This window comes from Mesoplodon densirostris, chromosome 13 (assembly GCF_025265405.1).
Source record: "Mesoplodon densirostris isolate mMesDen1 chromosome 13, mMesDen1 primary haplotype, whole genome shotgun sequence".
Lineage (NCBI taxonomy): Eukaryota > Metazoa > Chordata > Mammalia > Artiodactyla > Ziphiidae > Mesoplodon > Mesoplodon densirostris.
The window spans coordinates 84,689,021-84,708,250 of NC_082673.1; the positions used below are offsets into that span (position 1 = coordinate 84,689,021).

A 19,230-nucleotide genomic window follows, 5' to 3' on the forward strand; every position below is an offset into this window, starting at 1 on the left:
TTTCTTCAGCAGAAACATGGCTGCTGTTGCTTGGGGACTTTGGGAATGGGTTGGCTAGAGGGATGGCATAACCCCAAAGCTTTGTGAAACGTGCAAACTCAAATTGGCCAAATTGCCTCATTTTACGGAAGAGGGAACTGAGGCCCCAGGGATTTTCCAGTGATTTCCATGAAGGGATTTAACTGAGGGATAGACATCCAGTTGTTGCAGTGGACTCAGGGTCTCTGGGGGGACCCACCTGCTTGGGAAGGAGGCAACGGAGCCTCACCATGATGTTCACAAAGGTTCCTTTGGGTGGAAAAGACTCTTGACGTCAGACATGGAAAGAAACAGAACGCAGGTTCCTTGCGTGTGGTCGAGGGGCCTGAAACGTATGGCAGCAAAAATTCCCAGCTCTCTTTTTTCTGCTCCTTCACCTGCACCCTGGGTTCAGAGGCAGCAACTCAGACTGGCTTAAAAGGTTTTGTTTTCCTTTAGCAATGAACTTGGAGACTACTTGAAAAAATAGCCACAGTACTGAGGTAAAAATACTAGAGATGATCAACAATGTGACTCATAGAAGTAACGAAACCCCGCTCTCTGAGCGAAGATGTGCATGGCACAGGGCAGGCCGGAAAACACACCATTCAGTTTCCAGGGTGTGCCTGGAGTTTCTGATTTACTCAGAAATACCACATACATATGCACGCTCAAGAGAGTAGCTCTCAGATCCACGCTGGCTCCGTTCTAGCACATCCTACATGTTTGTGCTCACTTCTTCGTCAAAGGAAGGTGGTTGAATTGGTGTGTGGAGAAAAGGCTTTGGTTTGGCGAGAAGGGGGCTTGACTCCCACCCCTATCATCTCGCTGCCTGGTTGACCTTGCCCTTGAACATGAGTTTTCTCCAGGCTAGAATGGCGCTGATAGCTTTCCCATAACGTGGTGGCATTGTAACACATGGCACTGTGCTTGGCGCATTCTACAATTTTACTTCCTCCCTGCCCTTTTCAGAAAAGCATGCTGGGGGCGTCATGCATGAATGTCCTGAGGCTCAGCTTTCTCATCTGTGAAGTGCGGGTGGAACGCTAACTCCCGGGTGTGCTGTAGTGATGTACATGCAGCACATAGCGGAGTGCCAGGCACAAGGACAGCGTTCCCAAGAGTGGGCACGCTTTTGGCTCCCACCCTTACTGGGTAACAGCTCACTTCTTCTAGAAGTTATTTGGCAAAATCTCCAGAACACAACCCTGAATCAAGAAAAAAGACAAAATAGAACCTCCTTCCGCCATCCCCTTCTCTGAGCTGTCAGAATCTGTGTGGCCAAGTTCACACACTCGCCTCAGAGCAGAGCTCTGGGATGCCAACTTAGAACCCTTATGCGACATGCATGTGTCCAGTTTGGGTTTCTAGTTTCTCAGCTCGTATCATATGGGAGGAGGCAAATTAGGAAGGGTTGGGAGTGTTAGAACCAGAGGGACAGAAAGCACTGAGACTGCTGATTGACAGGGGAGCACGGGGAGGAGACGAATGAGGTGAATGAGGCATCCAGGGTGCAAGACGTGAGTAGGTCCTCACTCTCGGGGTCACACTTGGAGTTTCTGAGTAAGTCAGACTCCACAAGCCAACTGTGAGGGCCTCTGTCAGTCCTGTGCCCTGGCCATCTCACTCACTTACCAGTAGTCCCAGGTCTGAGCCATGCCATCACCGACTGACCAAGAGGGAGAGGCCACATTCGAGTGAGATGGTGCTGAATTGTTGAAATCACCCCACAGAGGGAGGGCACCCTGTTTGGACAGAGTAGGTGCTGAGGTTGGCTGCCAGGAATGACTCCCTCAAGTCTAGAATGAATTACCATGTGTTGAGCACCTATGAGTCTGGCATTATGATATGTGCTTTCTGTACATCATCACTGCACTCCAACGGGATAATATTATTAATCCTTTTTTTTACAGAGGAGAAAATGGAGCCTCAGGGAAGTCCAGAGGCATTTAGGTAGAGTGGGCTGGGGGATTTTACCCGATCCGTCTGACCCCAAAGTTTGCACCCACCACTGTGCTCTCCCATATTCCCATGGCAACCTATGGATGGACGCTCATCTTTCAAGATGTTCTCAACTTCATCCCGTGACAACCTTCTCTCTGTCTAGTAAGCTCTAGCTCAGTAGCTGGCTTTAGCTGGCTTTTATCTTTCCATTCCTTGAATAATCCAGACTCATTCCTGCCTCAGGATTTCCACACTTGCTGTCCTCTCTGCACAGAATTCTCTTCTGCATCTTGGCCTAGGGGACTCCTCACCCATCAGGTCTCACGTGTCACCTCTCAGAGGGGCCTTCCTCACCATCATGCCCTCCGCTCCTGCTTAATTTCACTCAACTCTGACATTCTTGTCAGACACCCTCTCATCCTACCAGCCCGTCAGCTTCTGGAGAGTAGGAGCTTTGTCGACCCTCTTCACGGCTTATCCCCTCCTCTTAGGGCCTGACGCATAGCAGATTCTCAGTGGGCAATTTGTTAAATGAATGAGCTCTTGTCTGATTTTGGAGTTTCACAGACCCTGTGTGTTCTGAGCTTGTAACTATAAAGCTAGTGTCTTGTTCTTTAACCTCATCGCTCTGTTTATCTTTTCTAGTTAAGTGTCCTGAAGGAAGCTATTTTCAGGATGAGCAGTGTATTCCCTGTCCTGCTGGATTCTACCAAGAACAGGCAGGTAGCCTGGCCTGCGTCCCTTGTCCCGTGGGCAGAACGACCATTTCCGTTGGAGCTTTCAGCCAGACTCACTGTAAGTTCTAAAGGGTCCCGCTTCGAAAGAGAAACCCTACAGTGTCGTGGGGACACTGCAGGACATCTCGGCCTTGTTACTACTGAAATTCTGAGACAGATAATTCTTCGTTTTGGAGCTCTGTCCCTTGCATTATAGGATGTTTATTTAGCAGCATCACTGCTCCTTACCTATTAGACGCCAGTAGTACCACCCATGCACACCAAGGTGTGACAACCAAACTGTCTCCAGACAACGCCAAGTGTCTCCTAGATGGGGGCAAGATTGCCCACCCTTGAGAACCACTGGATACAGATCGTAATCCAAAGGGTACCGCCTTTGAATGCCTATGCTCTGTCAAGAGCTAGGCCAGACATTTTACCCGTGTTGCTTCATTCAATCCTCCCAACTCCCCTTCTAGGTAAACATGATGAGCCCAACTTTTACGTATAAGAAGGCTAAGGCTCACGGAAGAAATTTAGCTAAAGTCGCTCAGCTAGAAAGTGACATAGCTGGCCTTTGATCTTGGCGTTGTCTGATTCTGAAACTTCTGATTTTTGTAAGTCAATGTTATCAGATTAAGAAGTGGAAGATGTTTTCCACCTACGATCATGACCACTGTGTAGCTCATATTCCCTTTCTGGCCCCATGAATCTGTCAGGACTGAGTGTACCGGTGGCCTTCCTGTATGTCATGTGATTTCACTTGGCCTGTTTACTTAACAGTCAACTGGGGAGTGTTGGGTTTTCCCTAGCAGGGGCCCATAACTTGCCTTGTCGCAAATCTTTTCATGTTAGTTCTGAAATGGTGTCAACATGAGGCATTGCTTAAGATCGGAGTAGTGTTTAGAATTGTAAAATAATCAAAAGAGATCAAGACACCTTCTGTGACACAGGCAGTTTCCTTGGTCAGGAGAGCAGTGGAAATAGGGTGGTACTTCCAAGAAAGTAAATAGAGGAATTTCCTAGGCTGGAAGTCTGACATTCCTTCTGGAGGAGGAACTCTTCCCCAGGAACTCAGAGTGTCCTTGACCCCCAGGCGTCCCGCTCAGTTTGCACACGTTGGCCCCAGACACTGTGGTTTGGGATGACATGAAGCGTTGTCACACGGCCCCGAGGAATCCTTTCTTAAAAGGAGGTCCCTGCAGTGCGCTGATCTGTGTCTGTGGAGCGGGTGCTGCCTACCTGGCAGGGAGCAGAGGGGGAGGCGGAGGCTCGCCACCCCCCAACCCCATTTCCATCCCCACGCTCCCTCCTACCAGCACTGTGACCTCAGCCAAGTCACCTTCCTTCTCTGAATGTCAACTTCCAGAAATGGGGATAAAGACCAAGTACCTACGTCTTATTATAAATCACAGTATCAAAGCCTGGGGTGGGTAGGAGGCTTGTATTATATGTCAGACACTGAGCAAGGTACTGGAATAAAATAGGGAGCAAAGCCAGCTGAGGGCCCTGCCTGCTTGGGAGGGAGTCAGACAGCTGCGAACTGTTCCTTCCCGCAGACAAATGGAAATGATAACTGTGCCCCCGGCTCTGAGCAGAGGTGTGGGTCAAGAAGAGAGTGTGTAACACTCGGGCGTCCAGGGGTCTGGGGGCTTCCCTGAGGAAATGAGGACTGGCCGGTGAAGAGTTAACTCCTTGCAGACTGGGGAGAAGGCTGCACCAGGAGAAGAACCGGGGGGCAGAGCCTGCGTCCCAGCAAATGGTATCAGAGCAGGAGGTGTGTTCCAGGCTGACTGTGGACACACAGGAGCATGTGCAGGATCAGATGGGCGGGGCCAGGTCACAGCGGCCTTAGTGGCCCAAAGGCGAGCCCAGACTTTGTTTTTTGGTTGGGGTGGGGACACTGACAAGTTTTAAGCTGGGGGATATCTGGCTCCGACGTGTGACTTGGACGTCTGATCAAGGACTGGGAGCCTGGAGTCCAGCAGGGAGGGGACCCCAGAGGCACGGCACTACGATGTATCCATCTTTGGTTCCAGGTGTCACTGGCTGTCAGAAGAATGAGGCAGGCCTGCGGTGTGACCAGGACGGCCAGTACCGAGCCAGCCAGAGGGATGGGGCCAGCGGGAAGGCCTTCTGCGTGGACGGCGAGGGGCAGAGGCTGCCGTGGTCAGAGACGGAGGCCCTGCTGATGGACGCCCAGTGTCTGAGTACGTGCAGGCCGTTAAGTCAGCCACTACTGGGGACAGGGCGTGTAATCCCAAGGGCTTTCTAGAAGGGGAGAGACATGTGAGATGCAGTTGTCCCCAACCTTTCATTTCGAAAACTTTTAACCTATGTAGGAGTTGAAAGAATAGTAGGAAGAACAAATACTCGTCACCCAGATCCAAAAATTGTTATTGTTTTGCTCTTTCTCTCTCTCTCTTTTAATCATTGGAAAGTATATTTCAGACGTCATGAAACCTCACCCCTAAATACTTCAGCATCATGAGAAATGAATTTAAAAATCATTCGTCTGCTGAGGTTTCCTTTCTTGTGGGCAGCTTGCCTCTGAAAAGCTGGTCAGCATTTCTCCCTCAGTGGGATGTTGGGGGAAGACCCGAGTGCCAGTCCTTCTTCCATGTTACTTTCTGGGTTACCCAGAGCAAATCGCTCAACTTCTCTGATGCTCATCACCCCAGAAGCCTCCTGCTCGCCTCCTGAGAGACCGTGAGGGTCAATATTATCCTTTGAAGATGCCAAACATTGAGCCCAGCTCTTCAATGAGATAATGGGTGCGCAAGAACTGACAGGAGTCCTATAATCCTAGGTGCATGGGAATGGGACCAGAACTAATTTAATCCCAGTGGTGCCCTTTACTGGTCGTGCAGTGCTGGGCAAGTCACTTACATTCAACAGTTTCCCCATCTGTAAAATGGGATTGTTAATGCCTTAGCGAAGCGTTAATGAATGCCAAGGGTGTGTGTGTCTGTCTGTCTGTCCATGGATAAATTGCAAATCCAATGAAAATCTTTATTATTATTTGTCAGTATCCCTCCTCTTGGGCAGAAATAGCAATTGGGGAGTTAGAGCTGGAAGTGCTTTAAGAGATCAGTTAGGCAGATCTTTGTTATCCTTTACAAATGAGGGAGAAGACGTCCTCAGAGGGAAAGCAACTTGCCCAAGGACCATGGTGATTACTGACCAGTCTGCGTGCTTGCATCTTAACTCTGGCCCTCTTTGCACCCGTACCACTGGCTCGGCTGTGCAGATTGTAATGTGCACTTTGTAAAGCATTTCCTGGCTTTTTCTGCCCTGTGTTCATCTGGAGCAGAAAGGCCAATTTAATCAGTGGCACCAGAAATGTTTATGAGGAACAGCTCAGCTTTGCCAACTTTGATGACGCCTCCCTGAAGTTCAGGTTTATGAATAGCCTCCAGCATCTTGGCTTCTTATGCAAAGCTTGGAGCTTAGATTTTCCTTTCTGGATATGCAGAAGGATTTCCATGTTAAGAAGCTGGGCCCCCACTGGGATGGCAGCACGCTGTCTCAGAATCCTTTCAACTTGACTTTGAGATCTTTCTCTTTGGGCGTGGAATTGAAGTCTCATTATTGAGGTGTTTGTCCCCTAGAAAAGGCGAAGTGCGTAGAGGTCAGCTGTGTAATTCCCCGAACAGGTATCCACCGGCGAGGGCGGTGCCCCTTCTGCGTCCCGACACCACCTCCCCCTGTCCGACCTGGATCCTCAGACACGTGGATCACTGCTGTAGCCTCCTGATTCATCTCTCTGCTCCAGCCTTGCCTCCATCCAATGACTTGCCCACGGTGCTTCAGAGCACTTAAGAGGCAATTAGACTTATACAATTGCCCTTAAAACTCCTCAGTGGCTCTGCGGTGCTCCAGGATACAGTAGAGCTGCACCACCTCAGGGCCCTCTCTGGACTCTAGCCTCATTAGACCACATGTTCCTTTGCGGCTAGACCTGTATCTTCCTTTTTGTTCTATTCGAGAGTAGCTGGCGCTTGTCGACACAATGAATGAATGACTCTAATTATCTGGGCTTCTGTGGAACTATTTCCTAAAGGTCATCAGGGAAAGGGATTCTCCCACCACCTGAATTCCTGCAGCCAGTCTGACAAGCCCCAGCACCGAGGCGGGGTGTCCTTGCAGGGAGCAGAGGGACCCAGCATTTCCTGAGTTGTTACCGGGTACCGGGTACTCCGTGCCGCTCTGTTTATTCCTCACACCAGGCAGCTGAGACTCTCAGAGGTTGAGACATGCCCGGGACACAGAGCTGGTGAGGGCGGTGGCATCAGGACTGGCCGACTCCAGAGCTAGTGCTCCTTCCCCATTGCCAGCTGCCTCCTCACCTTATATCTCTCTGCTGCAACTTCAGCGTGGCCCCCTTGATCTTTCTGACATTGCCTGTGGTAAACCCTTTGTTTAGACCTTGGCCGGTGGAAATATTTCAAGCTCATCTTCCCTTTAACTTTAGATCCAGTTTTCTAGTTCTGCCCTTTGTTGGTCCACATCAAAGACTTCATACTCCATGTCAAGTGCTCAAACAGAGGAATACGCCTACCATTGGAATTACACCATCTTCATAATGTTCTGCCCTGGTTTCCTGGTGTTGTAATGATTTTGGCAATCATCCATCCATCCATCCATCCTTCCATCCATCCATCCATCCTTCCATCCATCCATCCATCCATCCACCCATCCATCCATCCATCCATCCAATAAGTAGGAAACTAGTATATATCTGTCACTATCATACCTGGCGGGTGTTCAAATATCATCAGAACATTATCCTTGTCTTGGAAGGAGACAGGCACATAAATAGCCACAGTACACTGTGCAAAATCATGATCAAATAGAGTGATGTGCCCAGATGCTGACCCTTTATACTTTCCCCAAAACATTTGTAAATATCTGTTATGTATGTAAATTTGTAAATATCTGTAAGGCATGTGGCAGATTATACCAAAAGAATGTATAAATCTGCACACTAACTCAATATGCCATGGAATCATTGGTAGCTCAGTTCATAAATTGTTTCTGTTCTGTTTGTCAATGAGCTTCTTCACAGAACTCTGAAATGTCAGGACCTCCAACACCAAGGTGTCCCTTATGTGAAAACCAGCAGATTCTCTAACTGAAGTGCTAAACTTACAGCATTTATGGCTCCTGAGAAGATTTTAATTGGAAACTGAAAAATGATTCAAATTTTATTTAGTCTCCTAGAATGCTGTAAGCTGCTGGTCCATACCAACCAAGCCTCAGGGACACTGGCTGCGTATAATGTGGTGTTTGCTGGACTGGAGCTTCTGGTCCCTATAAATAAGATAACAGGGAGTATAAAAAATAAAAAAGAGAGGAGGAGATGAGAGCGGAGGGACTGAGTATGGGCTGAGCACATGAACTTGGCAACTTCAATGATCAATGAAGGACCACTTTGTAAAATTAGAATTTGTTTTTTAACATCTTTATTGCAATATAATTGCTTTACAATGTTGTGTTAGTTTCTGCTGTATCACAAAGTGAATCAGCTATACGTATACATATATCTCCATATCCCCTCCCTCTTGTATCTCCCTCCCACCCTCCCTATCCCACCCCTCTAGGTGGTCACAAAGCACTGAGCTGATCTCCCTGTGCTATGTGGCTGCTTCCCACTAGCTATCTATTTTACATTTGGTAGTGTATATATGTCCATGCCACTCTCTCACTTTGTCACAGCTTACCCTTCCCCCTACCCATATCCTCAAGTCCATTCTCTGGTAGGTCTGTGCCTTTATTCCCGTCTTACACCTAGGTTCTTCATGACCTTTTTTTTCCTTAGATTCCATATATATGTATTAGCATACTTTTTTTTTCTCTTTCTGAGTTACTTCACTCTGTATGACAGACTCTAGGTCCATCCACCTCACTACAAATTACTCAATTTTGTTTCTTTTTATGGCTGAGTAATATTCCATTATATATATGTGCCACATCTTCTTTATCCATTCATCTGTCAATAGACACTTAGGTTGCTTCCACGTCATGGCTATTGTAAATAGTGCTGCAATGAACATTATGTTACATGACTCTTTTTGATTTATGGTTTTCTCAAGGTATATGCCCAGTACTGGGATTGCTGGGTCATATGGTAATTCTGTTTTTAGTTTTTTAAGGAACCTCCATACTGTTCTCCATAGTGGCTGTATCAATTTACATTCCCACCAACAGTGCAAGAGCATTCCTTTTCTCCCCACCCTCTCCAGCATTTATTGTTTGTAGAGGTTTTGATGATGGCCATTCTGACTGGTGTGAGGTGATACCTCACTGTAGTTTTGATTTGCATTTCTCTAATGATTAGTGATGTTGAGCATTCTTTCATGTGTTTATTGGCAATCTGTATATCTTCTATGGAGAAATGTCTATTTAGGCCTTCTGCCCATTTTTGGATTGGGTTGTTTGTTTTTTTGACATTGAGCTGCATGAGCTACTTGTATGTTTTGGAGATTAATCCTATGTCAGTTGCTTTGTTTGCAAACATTTTCTCCCATTCTGAAGACTGTCTTTTCATCTTGTTTATGGTTTCTTTTGCTGTGCAAAAGGTTTTATGTTTCATTAGTTCCCATTTGTTTATTTTTGTTTTTATTTCCATTTCTCTAGGAGGTGGGTCAAAAAGGATCTTGCTGTGATTTATGTCATAGAGTGTTCTGCCTATGTTTTCCTCTAGGAGTTTTATTGTGTCTGGCCTTACATTTAGGTCTTTGATGCATTTTGAGTTTATTTTTGTGTATGGGATTAGGGACTGTTCTAATTTCATTCTTTTACATGTAGGTGTCCAGTTTTCCCAGCACCGCTTATGGAAGAGGCTATCTTTTCTCCACTGTATATTCTTACCTCCTTTATCAAAGATAAGGTGACCGTATGTTCATGGGTTTATCTCTGGGCTTTCTATCCTGTTCCATTGATCTATAGTTCTGTTTTTGTGCCAGTACCATACTGTCTTGATTACTGTAACTTTGTAGTATAGTCTGAAGTCAGGGAGCCTGATTCCTCCAGCTCCATTTTTCTTTCTCAAGATTGATTTGGCTGTTTGGGATCTTTTGTGTTTCCATACAAATTGTGAAATTTTTGGTTCTAGTTCTGTGAAAAATGCCATTGGTAGTTTGATAGGGATTGCATTGAATCTGTAGATTGCTTTGGGTAGTAAAATCATTTTCCCAAGGTTGATTCTTCCAATCCAAGAACATGGTATATTTCTCCATCTGTTTCTATCATCTTTAATTTCTTTCATCAGTGTCTTATACTTTTCTACAAACAGGTCTTTTGTCTCCTTAGGTAGGTTTATTCCTAGGTATTTTATTCTTTTTGTTGTAATGGTAAATGGGAGTGTTTCCTTAATTTCTCTTTCAGAGTTTTCATCATTAGTGTGTAGGAATGCAAGAGATTTCTGTGCATTAATTTTGTATCCTTCTACTTTACTAAATTCATTGATTAGCTCTAGTAGTTTTCTGATAGCATCTTTAGGATTCTCTATGTATAGTATCATGTCATCTGCAAACAGTGACAGTTTTACTTCTTCTTTTCCGATTTGGATTCCTTTTATTTCTTTTTCTTCTCTGATTGCTGTGGCTAAAACTTCTAAAACTATGTTGAATAATAGCAGTGAGAGTGGGCAACCTTGTCTTATTCCTGATCTTTGTGGAAATGGTTTCAGTTTTTCACCATTGAGAACGATGTTGGCTGTGGATTTGTCATATATGGCCTTTATTATGTTGAGGTAAGCTCCCTCTATGCCTACTTTCTGGATGGTTTTTATCATAAACGGGTGTTGAATTTTGTCGAAAGCTTTTTCTGCACCTATTGAGAGGATCATGTGGTTTTTCTCCTTCAATTTGTTAGTATGGTTTATCACATTGATTGATTTGCATATATTGAAGAATCCTTGCATTCCTGGGATAAACCCCACTTGATCATGATGTATGATCCTTTTAATGTGCTGTTGGATTCTGTTTGCTAGTATTTTCTTGAGGATTTTTGCATCTATGTTCATCAGTGATATTGGCCTATAGTTTTCTTATTTTGTGATATCTTTCTCTGGTTTTGGTATCAGGGTGATGGTGGCCTCGTAGAATGAGCTTGGGAGTGTTCCTCCCTCTGCTATATTTTGGAAGAGTTTGAGAAGGATAGGTGTTAGCTCTTCTCTAAATGTTTGATAGAATTTGCCTGTGAAGCCATCTAGTCCTGGGCTTTTACTTGTTGGAAGATTTTTAACCACAGTTTCATTTTAAGTGCTTGTGATTGGTTGGTTCATATTTTCTATTTCTTCCTGGTTCAGTCTTGGAAGGTTGTACTTTTGTAAGAATTTATCCATTTCTTTCCGGTTGTCCATTTTATTGGCATATAGTTGCTTGTAGTAATCTCTCATGATTCTTTGTATTTCTGCAGTGTCAGTTGTTACTTCTCTTTTTCCATTTCTAATTCTGTTGATTTGAGTTCTTCTCTCTTTTTTTCTTGATGAGTCTGGCTAATGGTTTATCAATTTTGTTTATCTTCTCAAAGAACCAGCTTTTAGTTTTATTGATCTTTGAGATCGTTTCCTTCATTTCTTTTTCATTTATTTCTGATCTCATTTTTATGATTTCTTTCTTTCTGCTAACTTGGGGTTTTTTTTTTGTTCTTTCTGTAATTGCTTTAGGTTTAAAGTTAGGTTGTCTGTTTGAGATTTTTCTTGTTTCTTGAGGTAGGATTGTATTGCTGTAAACTTCCCTCTTAGAACTGCTTTTGCTGCATCCCATAGGTTTTGGGTTGTCGTGTTTTCATTGTCATTTGTTTCTAGGTATTTTTGAAATCCTCTTTGATTTCTTTAGTGATCTTTTGGTTATTTAATAGTGTACTGTTTAGCCTCCATGTGTTTGTATTTTTTACAGTTTTCTTCCTGTAATTGATGTCTAGTCTCATAGAGTTGTGGTCCCAGCCCCCACCCACCCTGGAGGGTGAGCAGACAAGCCTCTCGGGCTGGTGAGTGCTGGTTGGCACCAATCCTCTGTGCGGGGGTCTCTCCGCTTTGCCCTCCTCACCCCTGTTGCTGCACTCTCTTCCATGGCTCTGAAGCTTCCCCCCTGCTCACCCCCCATCTCCACCAGTGAAGGGGCTTCCTAGTGTGTGGAAACTTTTCCTCCTTCACAGCTCCCTCCCAGAGGGGCAGGTCCCATCCCTATTCTTTTTTCTCTGTTTTTCCTTTTTTTCTTTTGCCCTACCCAGGTATGTGGGGAATTTCTTGCCTTTTGGGAAGTCTGAGGTCTTCTGCCCACGTTCAGTAGGTGTTTTGTAGGAGTTGTTCCACATGTAGATTTATTTTTGATGTATTTGTGGGGAGGAAAGTGATCTCCATGTCTTACTCCTCTGCCATCTTGAAGGTCCTCTCAAAATTAGAATTTTTATATCAAGATTTTTGAAGGCTTAATACATGCCATTTCTATTATATTAATACTGCCCTCTCCCATTCCCACTCCAAAGGTAATAAACTTTTTCTGCACTTATTATGAAAACTGAGAATATATTGCTTTGGATGGCTTTGAATTTATTGACGTGATGAAAACCAACTCAGACATGGTCTCTTTTATAAAGCAGTGGATATGTGTGAGAATGAGGGCCTACATACATGTTTATAATCATGTCTTCAAAAAACTAGTACTCATGCACTTCAGGGTTTGCTTTTGATAGTTATCTGCAAAATATTGACACTCTTGGGCATTTTGGATTGTCAGATAAGTCTCATTCCTTGAGAGTTACATGCAGTGCTTTTTGCTTGGTGAAAAGTGAGTTCCAAGTCTCATAGCCTTGAGAAATTTTATTTCTTTCTCCTCTCTTATCTAGTTCCATGAGCATGTGACTGTGTCATTCCTACAGATAGGAGCTCAGGTGTGTTGATGGTACCTGGGAAAACAGATGCTAACATATCATTTAAACAAATACTATCATGAACATATCTGAGCCTCATGACACATTTTCAGACTTACGTGAGCCCATGTGCACGTGTTTTATTTGTCTTTTAAAAATAACTTACTTCTTTCCAGAAAGTGGACAAGTTGTTTTAAAATAAATATGAGATATCATTATAAATAAAATATTTTATTTATAGAATTATACATAAAATAATTATGAGATATCATTAGCATTCAAAGATAAGGACAGTGGGCTTCCCTGGTGGTGCAGTGGTTGAGACTCCGCCTGCCGATGCAGGGGACGTGGGTTTGTGCTGCGGTCCGGGAGGATCCCACATGCTGCGGAGCAGCTGGGCCCATGAGCCATGGCCATTGAGCCTGCGCGTCCGGAGCCTGTGCTCTGCAACAGGAGAGGCCACAACAGTGAGAGGCCCACGTACCGCAAAAAAAAAAAAAAAAAAAGATAAGGACAAGGAAATATAAATTTAGATAGAAAATCAATATCAATGTGAAAAGGGAGTTGTGAGAACTAATACAATATTAAATTATTCTTCTTACTTCCTGACAATGAGGTGGAAAAAGGAGACATGGCAAGTTATAGCTCTCAGTATTAGCCATGAGGCAGCATTCTGGAACTACCCTTAAAAGGGAATTTCTCATTTTGGAACACCTGTGTAACCAAGGGCTGTGAGTGGGAAGTGATTTCTTGACCTAAAACTCTTTTTGGCTTCTCTGCAGAGGCCCCAGACCCCTCAGAGTCAAATTTCACAGATTTGCTTTCCTTTCAGTGATGAGGAAATTTGAGAAGCTCCCAGAATCTAAGGTGATCTTCGATGCAGATGTTGCTGTGGTGGTCAAGTCCGACGTTCCCGGTTCTGAGTCCTCACTGACGCAGTGCTTGGCAGGTGAGGGGCCGGGCACCTGGGTAGTGCTGTATGAATATGCTGTGCTGATCTTGCAAGACACATCAAGTACAACCCTTGAAATGATCATCAAATATATGTTATAAAAAATACTTTGTAAATCACTTGATTCTCAAAATGTGCATCCAACTCATAATTTCAGTTAGGAGTTTATAGTGCATCCACCACCTGCCAAGAACGAGGCTCTGCCAGATGTCAGGGAGCAGAATTGAAGGACATTCATTCCTTGTAGAGCATTTTGTCCAGATCAGGAGATGTATCTGTTTATTTCAGCGGTCAAGCCAGGGATGGGTAATAACAACTACCACTTACTGAGTATTCATCTTTACGAGCTTTATCTCATAATCCTCCAATCCTCCATGAATAGTCATTGTAACCCATGTTACTGTGTGTGTGTGTGTGTGTGTGTGTGTGTGTGTGTGTTTGAGGGGCAGGGAGTAGGGGTATGTGTCCGTCTGTCCTCAGCATCTCCTGAGGGACTGGTGGGTGACTGTCCCATGGTGCTTGCAGACTGTGCACTAGATGAAACCTGCAGCTTCCTCACTGTGTCCACGGCAGGACCAGAAGTCTCCTGCGATTTCTATGCTTGGGCAAGTGACAACATCACCTGCACAACTTCTGGTCGGGTGAGTCATGGCAGCTGCATGGTGGGTCTGTCTCTTGTCCTACATCAGACATGCCCTGATTGAAGTGACACCACTTTGATCAGGTGATGGAATGAGATTGTCAATAGCTGATCCCACATTACCTCTATTTCTTCAAAACGATGGGACTTTGGGAAATTGAAACTGCAGAGGACCAGTGATGGCTCAGGATGAAGTTAACTTAGGGACTGTTTATCTGAGCAGCACCATTTCCAGACAGATCCATCAGAAGAGGATTTCAGTGATGAGCCCCCTGTCCCCCACCTGCTTATCTCATTGGGTAGCTTGAGCCACTGGACACGCCAGGACATTGTCCAGAGACCAAAATACCATCTGTCTCTCTGAGCCCCAGACCCCAGCATTCTTTCCCATTGTAGAAGTAAAACATGATTATGGCTTAAAAGGGAAAAGAAAGTTAAATATTAGTTAGAACCACATGAAATTGCTGTTTCAGTAAGTCAAAGCTGGTCGGGTATCAGCAATTTCATTGTAACCATGAATTAGGACAGAAAGGTATGAAGTGAAAAGAAATTCTCCTAACTTCCTAACTCTTAGCCACATGCAAATCTCCATTTTCACTCCTCCATTCCTTATGGATCCTTCCAGAACATTTCTATGTGTTTATAAGTGTTTATTACATAAAAACATTTTTGTTTACATGCTAATATTTTACAATACATATTCTTTTCTACCTTGATTTTCTTACATAATATTTATCTTTCTGTATCTAAAAAATGACCCTTGTTCTTTTTAATGGCAACATACCAATCCATTCTTTGCATGGACCTCATTTATCTCACATTTAAGGGCATATAGATTTGTTAGCAGTTTTTTTTAATACATTTATTTATTTTATTTATTTATTTTTGGCTGCGTTGGGTCTTCGTTGCTGTGTGCGGGCTTTCTCTAGTTGTGGTGAGCGGGGGCCACTCTTAGTTGCGGTGAGTGGGCTTCTCATTGTGGTGGCTTCTCTTGTTGTGGAGCACGGGCTCTAGGCACGTGGTTTCAGTAGTTGTAGCACGCGGGCTCAGTAGTTGTGGCTTGCGGGCTCTAGAGCGCAGGCTCAGCGGCCATGGCTCACAGGCATAGTTGTTCCCTGGCATGTGGGATCTTCCCGGACCAGGGCTCGATCCCGTGTCCCCTGCATTGGCAGGCGGATTCTTAACCACTGTACCACCAGGAAGGTCCCCTGTTAGCAATTTTGCATCAGCACCAGGTACCAGTGCTTGTGTGAAAGTGCATATTCATAAGTGACAGCCCAGAAACAGCATGGAAGGTGGACCCCTGAATTTTTGGACTCAAGCTGGGGCCTGGAACTGTAGGATCTTGAGAAGAACAGGGAGCTCTCTTGGATTGAATCTCAACCCTGTCATTTTGGGGCTGTTTACCATGTGCAGGTTCCTTAACCTCTGTCTCCTCATCGGTAAGATGGAGTCTGGTGAGGATCCGAGACACTAACTCCATACACACAGTAGATTGTTGAGGACACGTTCCCTTCTTTTGAGTTTAAAGCATTTTGAGGAGGATAACCGCACCTTTATTTGTTTTTGCGATCATGATTCAGACCTGCCTTAAGATATATCGGGGGGAAAAGGGGGTGGGGTGGGGGAGGGAGGATGGGCTAGTAGGCTGGTCTCAGCAGGAACTCACCACCTTAACCCATTAAGGTCAGGACTGAGCCGTGCTCTCAGTGTTGCCTCTCCTGCCCTGGGACAGTGCAGACAAGCTGGGCTTATTTGTTATCAGGGTCCAGGTGCTGCTCCCGCATCTTGGCTGGTCCATGGTGAGTGATTCTGCTAATAATAGGACACCTCTGTCCAGACTTCCGTCAGGGCCTTTATGGTCTGAGGGTCACAGCTGTCAGTGACAGTGGTTCCCTAGGCAACTGTCAAGTCCTTGGGAATCCCTGATTTAAAGAACGTCTACTACTTGTGTTTCCCTAAGGGATCAGAACCAGCTTATAGAATTAATAATAACAGAAAGAGCTGACATTTGTTGAGTGCTTACTAAGAACCTGGCATTTCTGTGAGTAAACATCTTAGATTATTGATCATCTGATCCTCTGCTGACAGCTGCTTGCTCAGTAAGTGTGGATTTTAGTCTACAAGATATACAACATTTCATTTTATTTAAAAAGGGAACTAACTCTAACTTCAACCCCTCAGCCCATGAGAGACACTGTCTTACAGGGAGAGTAGTTAGAAAGCGACTCTGGAGCCAGGTTGCCTGGGTTCAAGTCCCAGCCCCACTACTTGTCTGTTGCTCTTTTGCACCTTGGTTCCTCAGAGCCCCCATAAATATGGGGTAATAACAGCACCCGCGTCACAGGACTGTTGTGAAGTCATACATGGGAAAGCTCACAGGACAGTTTCTGCTGCAGAGGAAATGCTCAGTGACCTTTGTCCTAGTCTTCACCATGGTTGTTAGTGTGTTATCCACACATCAGGTCGACGGGGATTCCATCTCAACCATTAGTAAGGCTCCTCTCCGGGGCCGGGGCCCTGCAGTGCCTTTGACCATGAGGGATCAGTCCACCCAGCCCAGAGCTGAGGCCACGGTCCCAGGAGCTGACTTCAGGCCCCTTGGCGCCACTGGGTCTGGGCCAGGCTCGGGGTGGGGAAGGGACTCTTGCTAAGGCAGGAGCCCCGTGCTTTGGGTTACCTCCGCCCCCTCCCTCAGAGCCCGCTGCCACCCAGCAGAGCCTGACTGCAGACGGGGCCAGAGCTCCTGTAATCTGGGGCCCAAGACTCAGGTCCTTCTCAGTCTGCAGGAATCCCGCCTCCTCAAAGGCCCTTCTTCCCTCCTCAGGCCATCATCCGTTCAGTGAGTTCGGTGTTTTTCAAAAAGCAAGGAGAGTTGTTGCCTTCAAATAGCCTTTGTTTTAGCCTCTGCCCTCCCCAGATTCCCAAAATTCAACTGGGAAACTCAAAGTTGGGCAACTTTGCAGGGGGTGGGGGCAAGGAGGGGGCAAAATACTAGAAACGAGACAGAAATTGATACAGATTTAGCCTACCATGCCCACCCAGCAAGAGCTCTGGACCTAGGGGTCAGAGGCACTGGAAAACAGCAAGATCTTTAGAAGCCTGACCTCCCCATTTCCAGGCTAAAGAACCTTCCCCTGATCCTCCCTGTGTACAAGCTGTGTGCCACACAAGGTCTTCCCGGGGCTGGACCCTGCCTCTCTCTCTCTCTCTCTCTCTCTCTCTCTCTCTCTCTCTCTCTCTCTCTCCTCCCATCATCACGCCCCTCTCATAACTGACAGTCCCTGAGAACCACTAGACCTAGTTAATGAAAACACCCACGGGATCCCAGGTCTCCATCTCTGCCGTTTCTTCTGCTTACAATCCCCCTTCTCTTGTTTCCATCTGACAAACTCTTATTTATACGTCAGAACCCCACCCAGGTTCACTTTTTCTGGGAAAATTTTCCAGCTCCCCTTTCTCCATAGAGTTAACCACTCCTTCTTCAGGGGTAGTTATCTCCTCTTTTATTACACATGTCTTTGCAGCTAACACTCTGGGCTGGAGTTTACTGCTTACATGTCTGTGTGCTTCAATAGATGGGGAGAAACTAAGGAACAGGAATCTTCTCTTATTTATCTTTGTAGCCCCCGTGCCTAGCTTTGGTTACAGTTGAATAAATGTTTGTTGAATTTAATTGTTAAATGTCACCGGACGATAATTCCGCCTCTTTCCCTGTTTAGGAGGAAGATGGACTGGGGACCGTGAAGGCCACTAGCTTTGGAAGTCTGATGTGCCAGGTGAAAGCGAGGAGCAGGGGTGGAGACTCTCCAGCTGTGTATCTGAAAAAGGGTAGGTTGATGAGCTGGGTAGCTCGGGGCCCCGGTGGCTTAGCCTGTTCAGTGTCTGGGGCTGCTTTCCCGCAGGACGTGTTTAGAGAGGAGCCTCGCTGCCCCCAGCGCAAGGGACAGGGAGGCGCATCCTGCAGGTGAGCGATTCAGTTGCAGAGCAGACACAAAGGCTGAGGGCAGAGGCCAGCTGAGTCCACACCATGTGCCCTGTGCAAGCTCATGTGGCTGCCTGTGACACGGGGGTGTCCCCAGCAGGACCACAGGCCCTGGGCTTCTGCAGCTGCCCATCCTGACTCTCCATCTCACGGACCTTCACTCCCCCTCCCTCTCCTGTCCACCCTCCCCGGAAGCTGTCAGACCTTCTCATAAGCAGCCAGACCTCCGAGTTCTTGTCTCTCCCTGCCCTGCACTCAGAACCTCCCTGGCTGCAGTGTGTATGCACATTACCTGGGGGCTGGTAACACTGCAGATGCCGAGTCAGTAAGTCAGGGTAAGGCCAAGATTTTGCCTATCAAATAACCTCTCAGGGACGCCAAAGCAGCTGGTCCCTGGACCGCACTTTGAGTAGTGAAGCCGTCTCGTGCTTTATAGTTTACAGCTCACTTCCCCAGGCACCTTTCATTCCACCCTCACAGAGATTCTTGAAGGAAGGTGAAAATGGGATCATAATCCCTGTTTTACAGATGAGGAAACTGAGGCTCAGAGAGATTAAGAGTGTTGCCCAAGGTCATATTGCTAGTAAATTGGGGATCTGGGTTTGAACCTAAGTGCGTCTGATTCCCCTACATGGCCTCACAGAGGGGGTCAGGGAGATACTTTTGGTGGCTGTAACGAAGCAGTGGGTCTTTCCCAAGAATCCTACAGCCTGCACGACTCTGCCCTATCCATCAGGGCCAAGAGAGGGGACAGCAGTGCAGGGTCCTGAGCCCTGGCCCACGACTATGCTCTGCCCGTGAGCTGTGATGCCCTTTCTAGTCACCGCTCTCCCGGCCCCGCTTCCTGCGGTTAAGGGTGAGGGGGCTGGAGCCCGTCTGGTGGGTTGACCCCAGCTCTGCCACCACGAGCTGTGTGTGACGGTGGACAAGTTCCTTGACATTGTAGGCTGCTGTGATTCTGTTAGTCAAACAGGAGTCGCAGGTGAACTGAGGTTGTTGGGAGGTGGGAATGAAGATGCTTTCAGAATGATGCGATGCTTTTAAAACAGTGTGTGGCGTGTGGTGAAGAGCCAGAGGAGGGCTTCTACGATCCTTG

At 46.1% G+C, this 19,230-nt stretch overlaps 1 protein-coding gene across 1 annotated transcript in view; it reads left to right on the top strand.

Moving 5' to 3' along the window:
• Positions 1–19,230, top strand: part of TG (thyroglobulin) — a 239,070-nt gene that overhangs the window by 46,604 nt on the left and 173,236 nt on the right. The window contains exons 21-25 of the mRNA XM_060115916.1: positions 2,608–2,757; positions 4,718–4,888; positions 13,390–13,506; positions 14,035–14,150; positions 17,872–17,980. Of these exons, the coding sequence (XP_059971899.1) occupies positions 2,608–2,757; positions 4,718–4,888; positions 13,390–13,506; positions 14,035–14,150; positions 17,872–17,980 (663 nt within the window). The remainder of the gene's footprint in view (positions 1–2,607; positions 2,758–4,717; positions 4,889–13,389; positions 13,507–14,034; positions 14,151–17,871; positions 17,981–19,230) is intronic.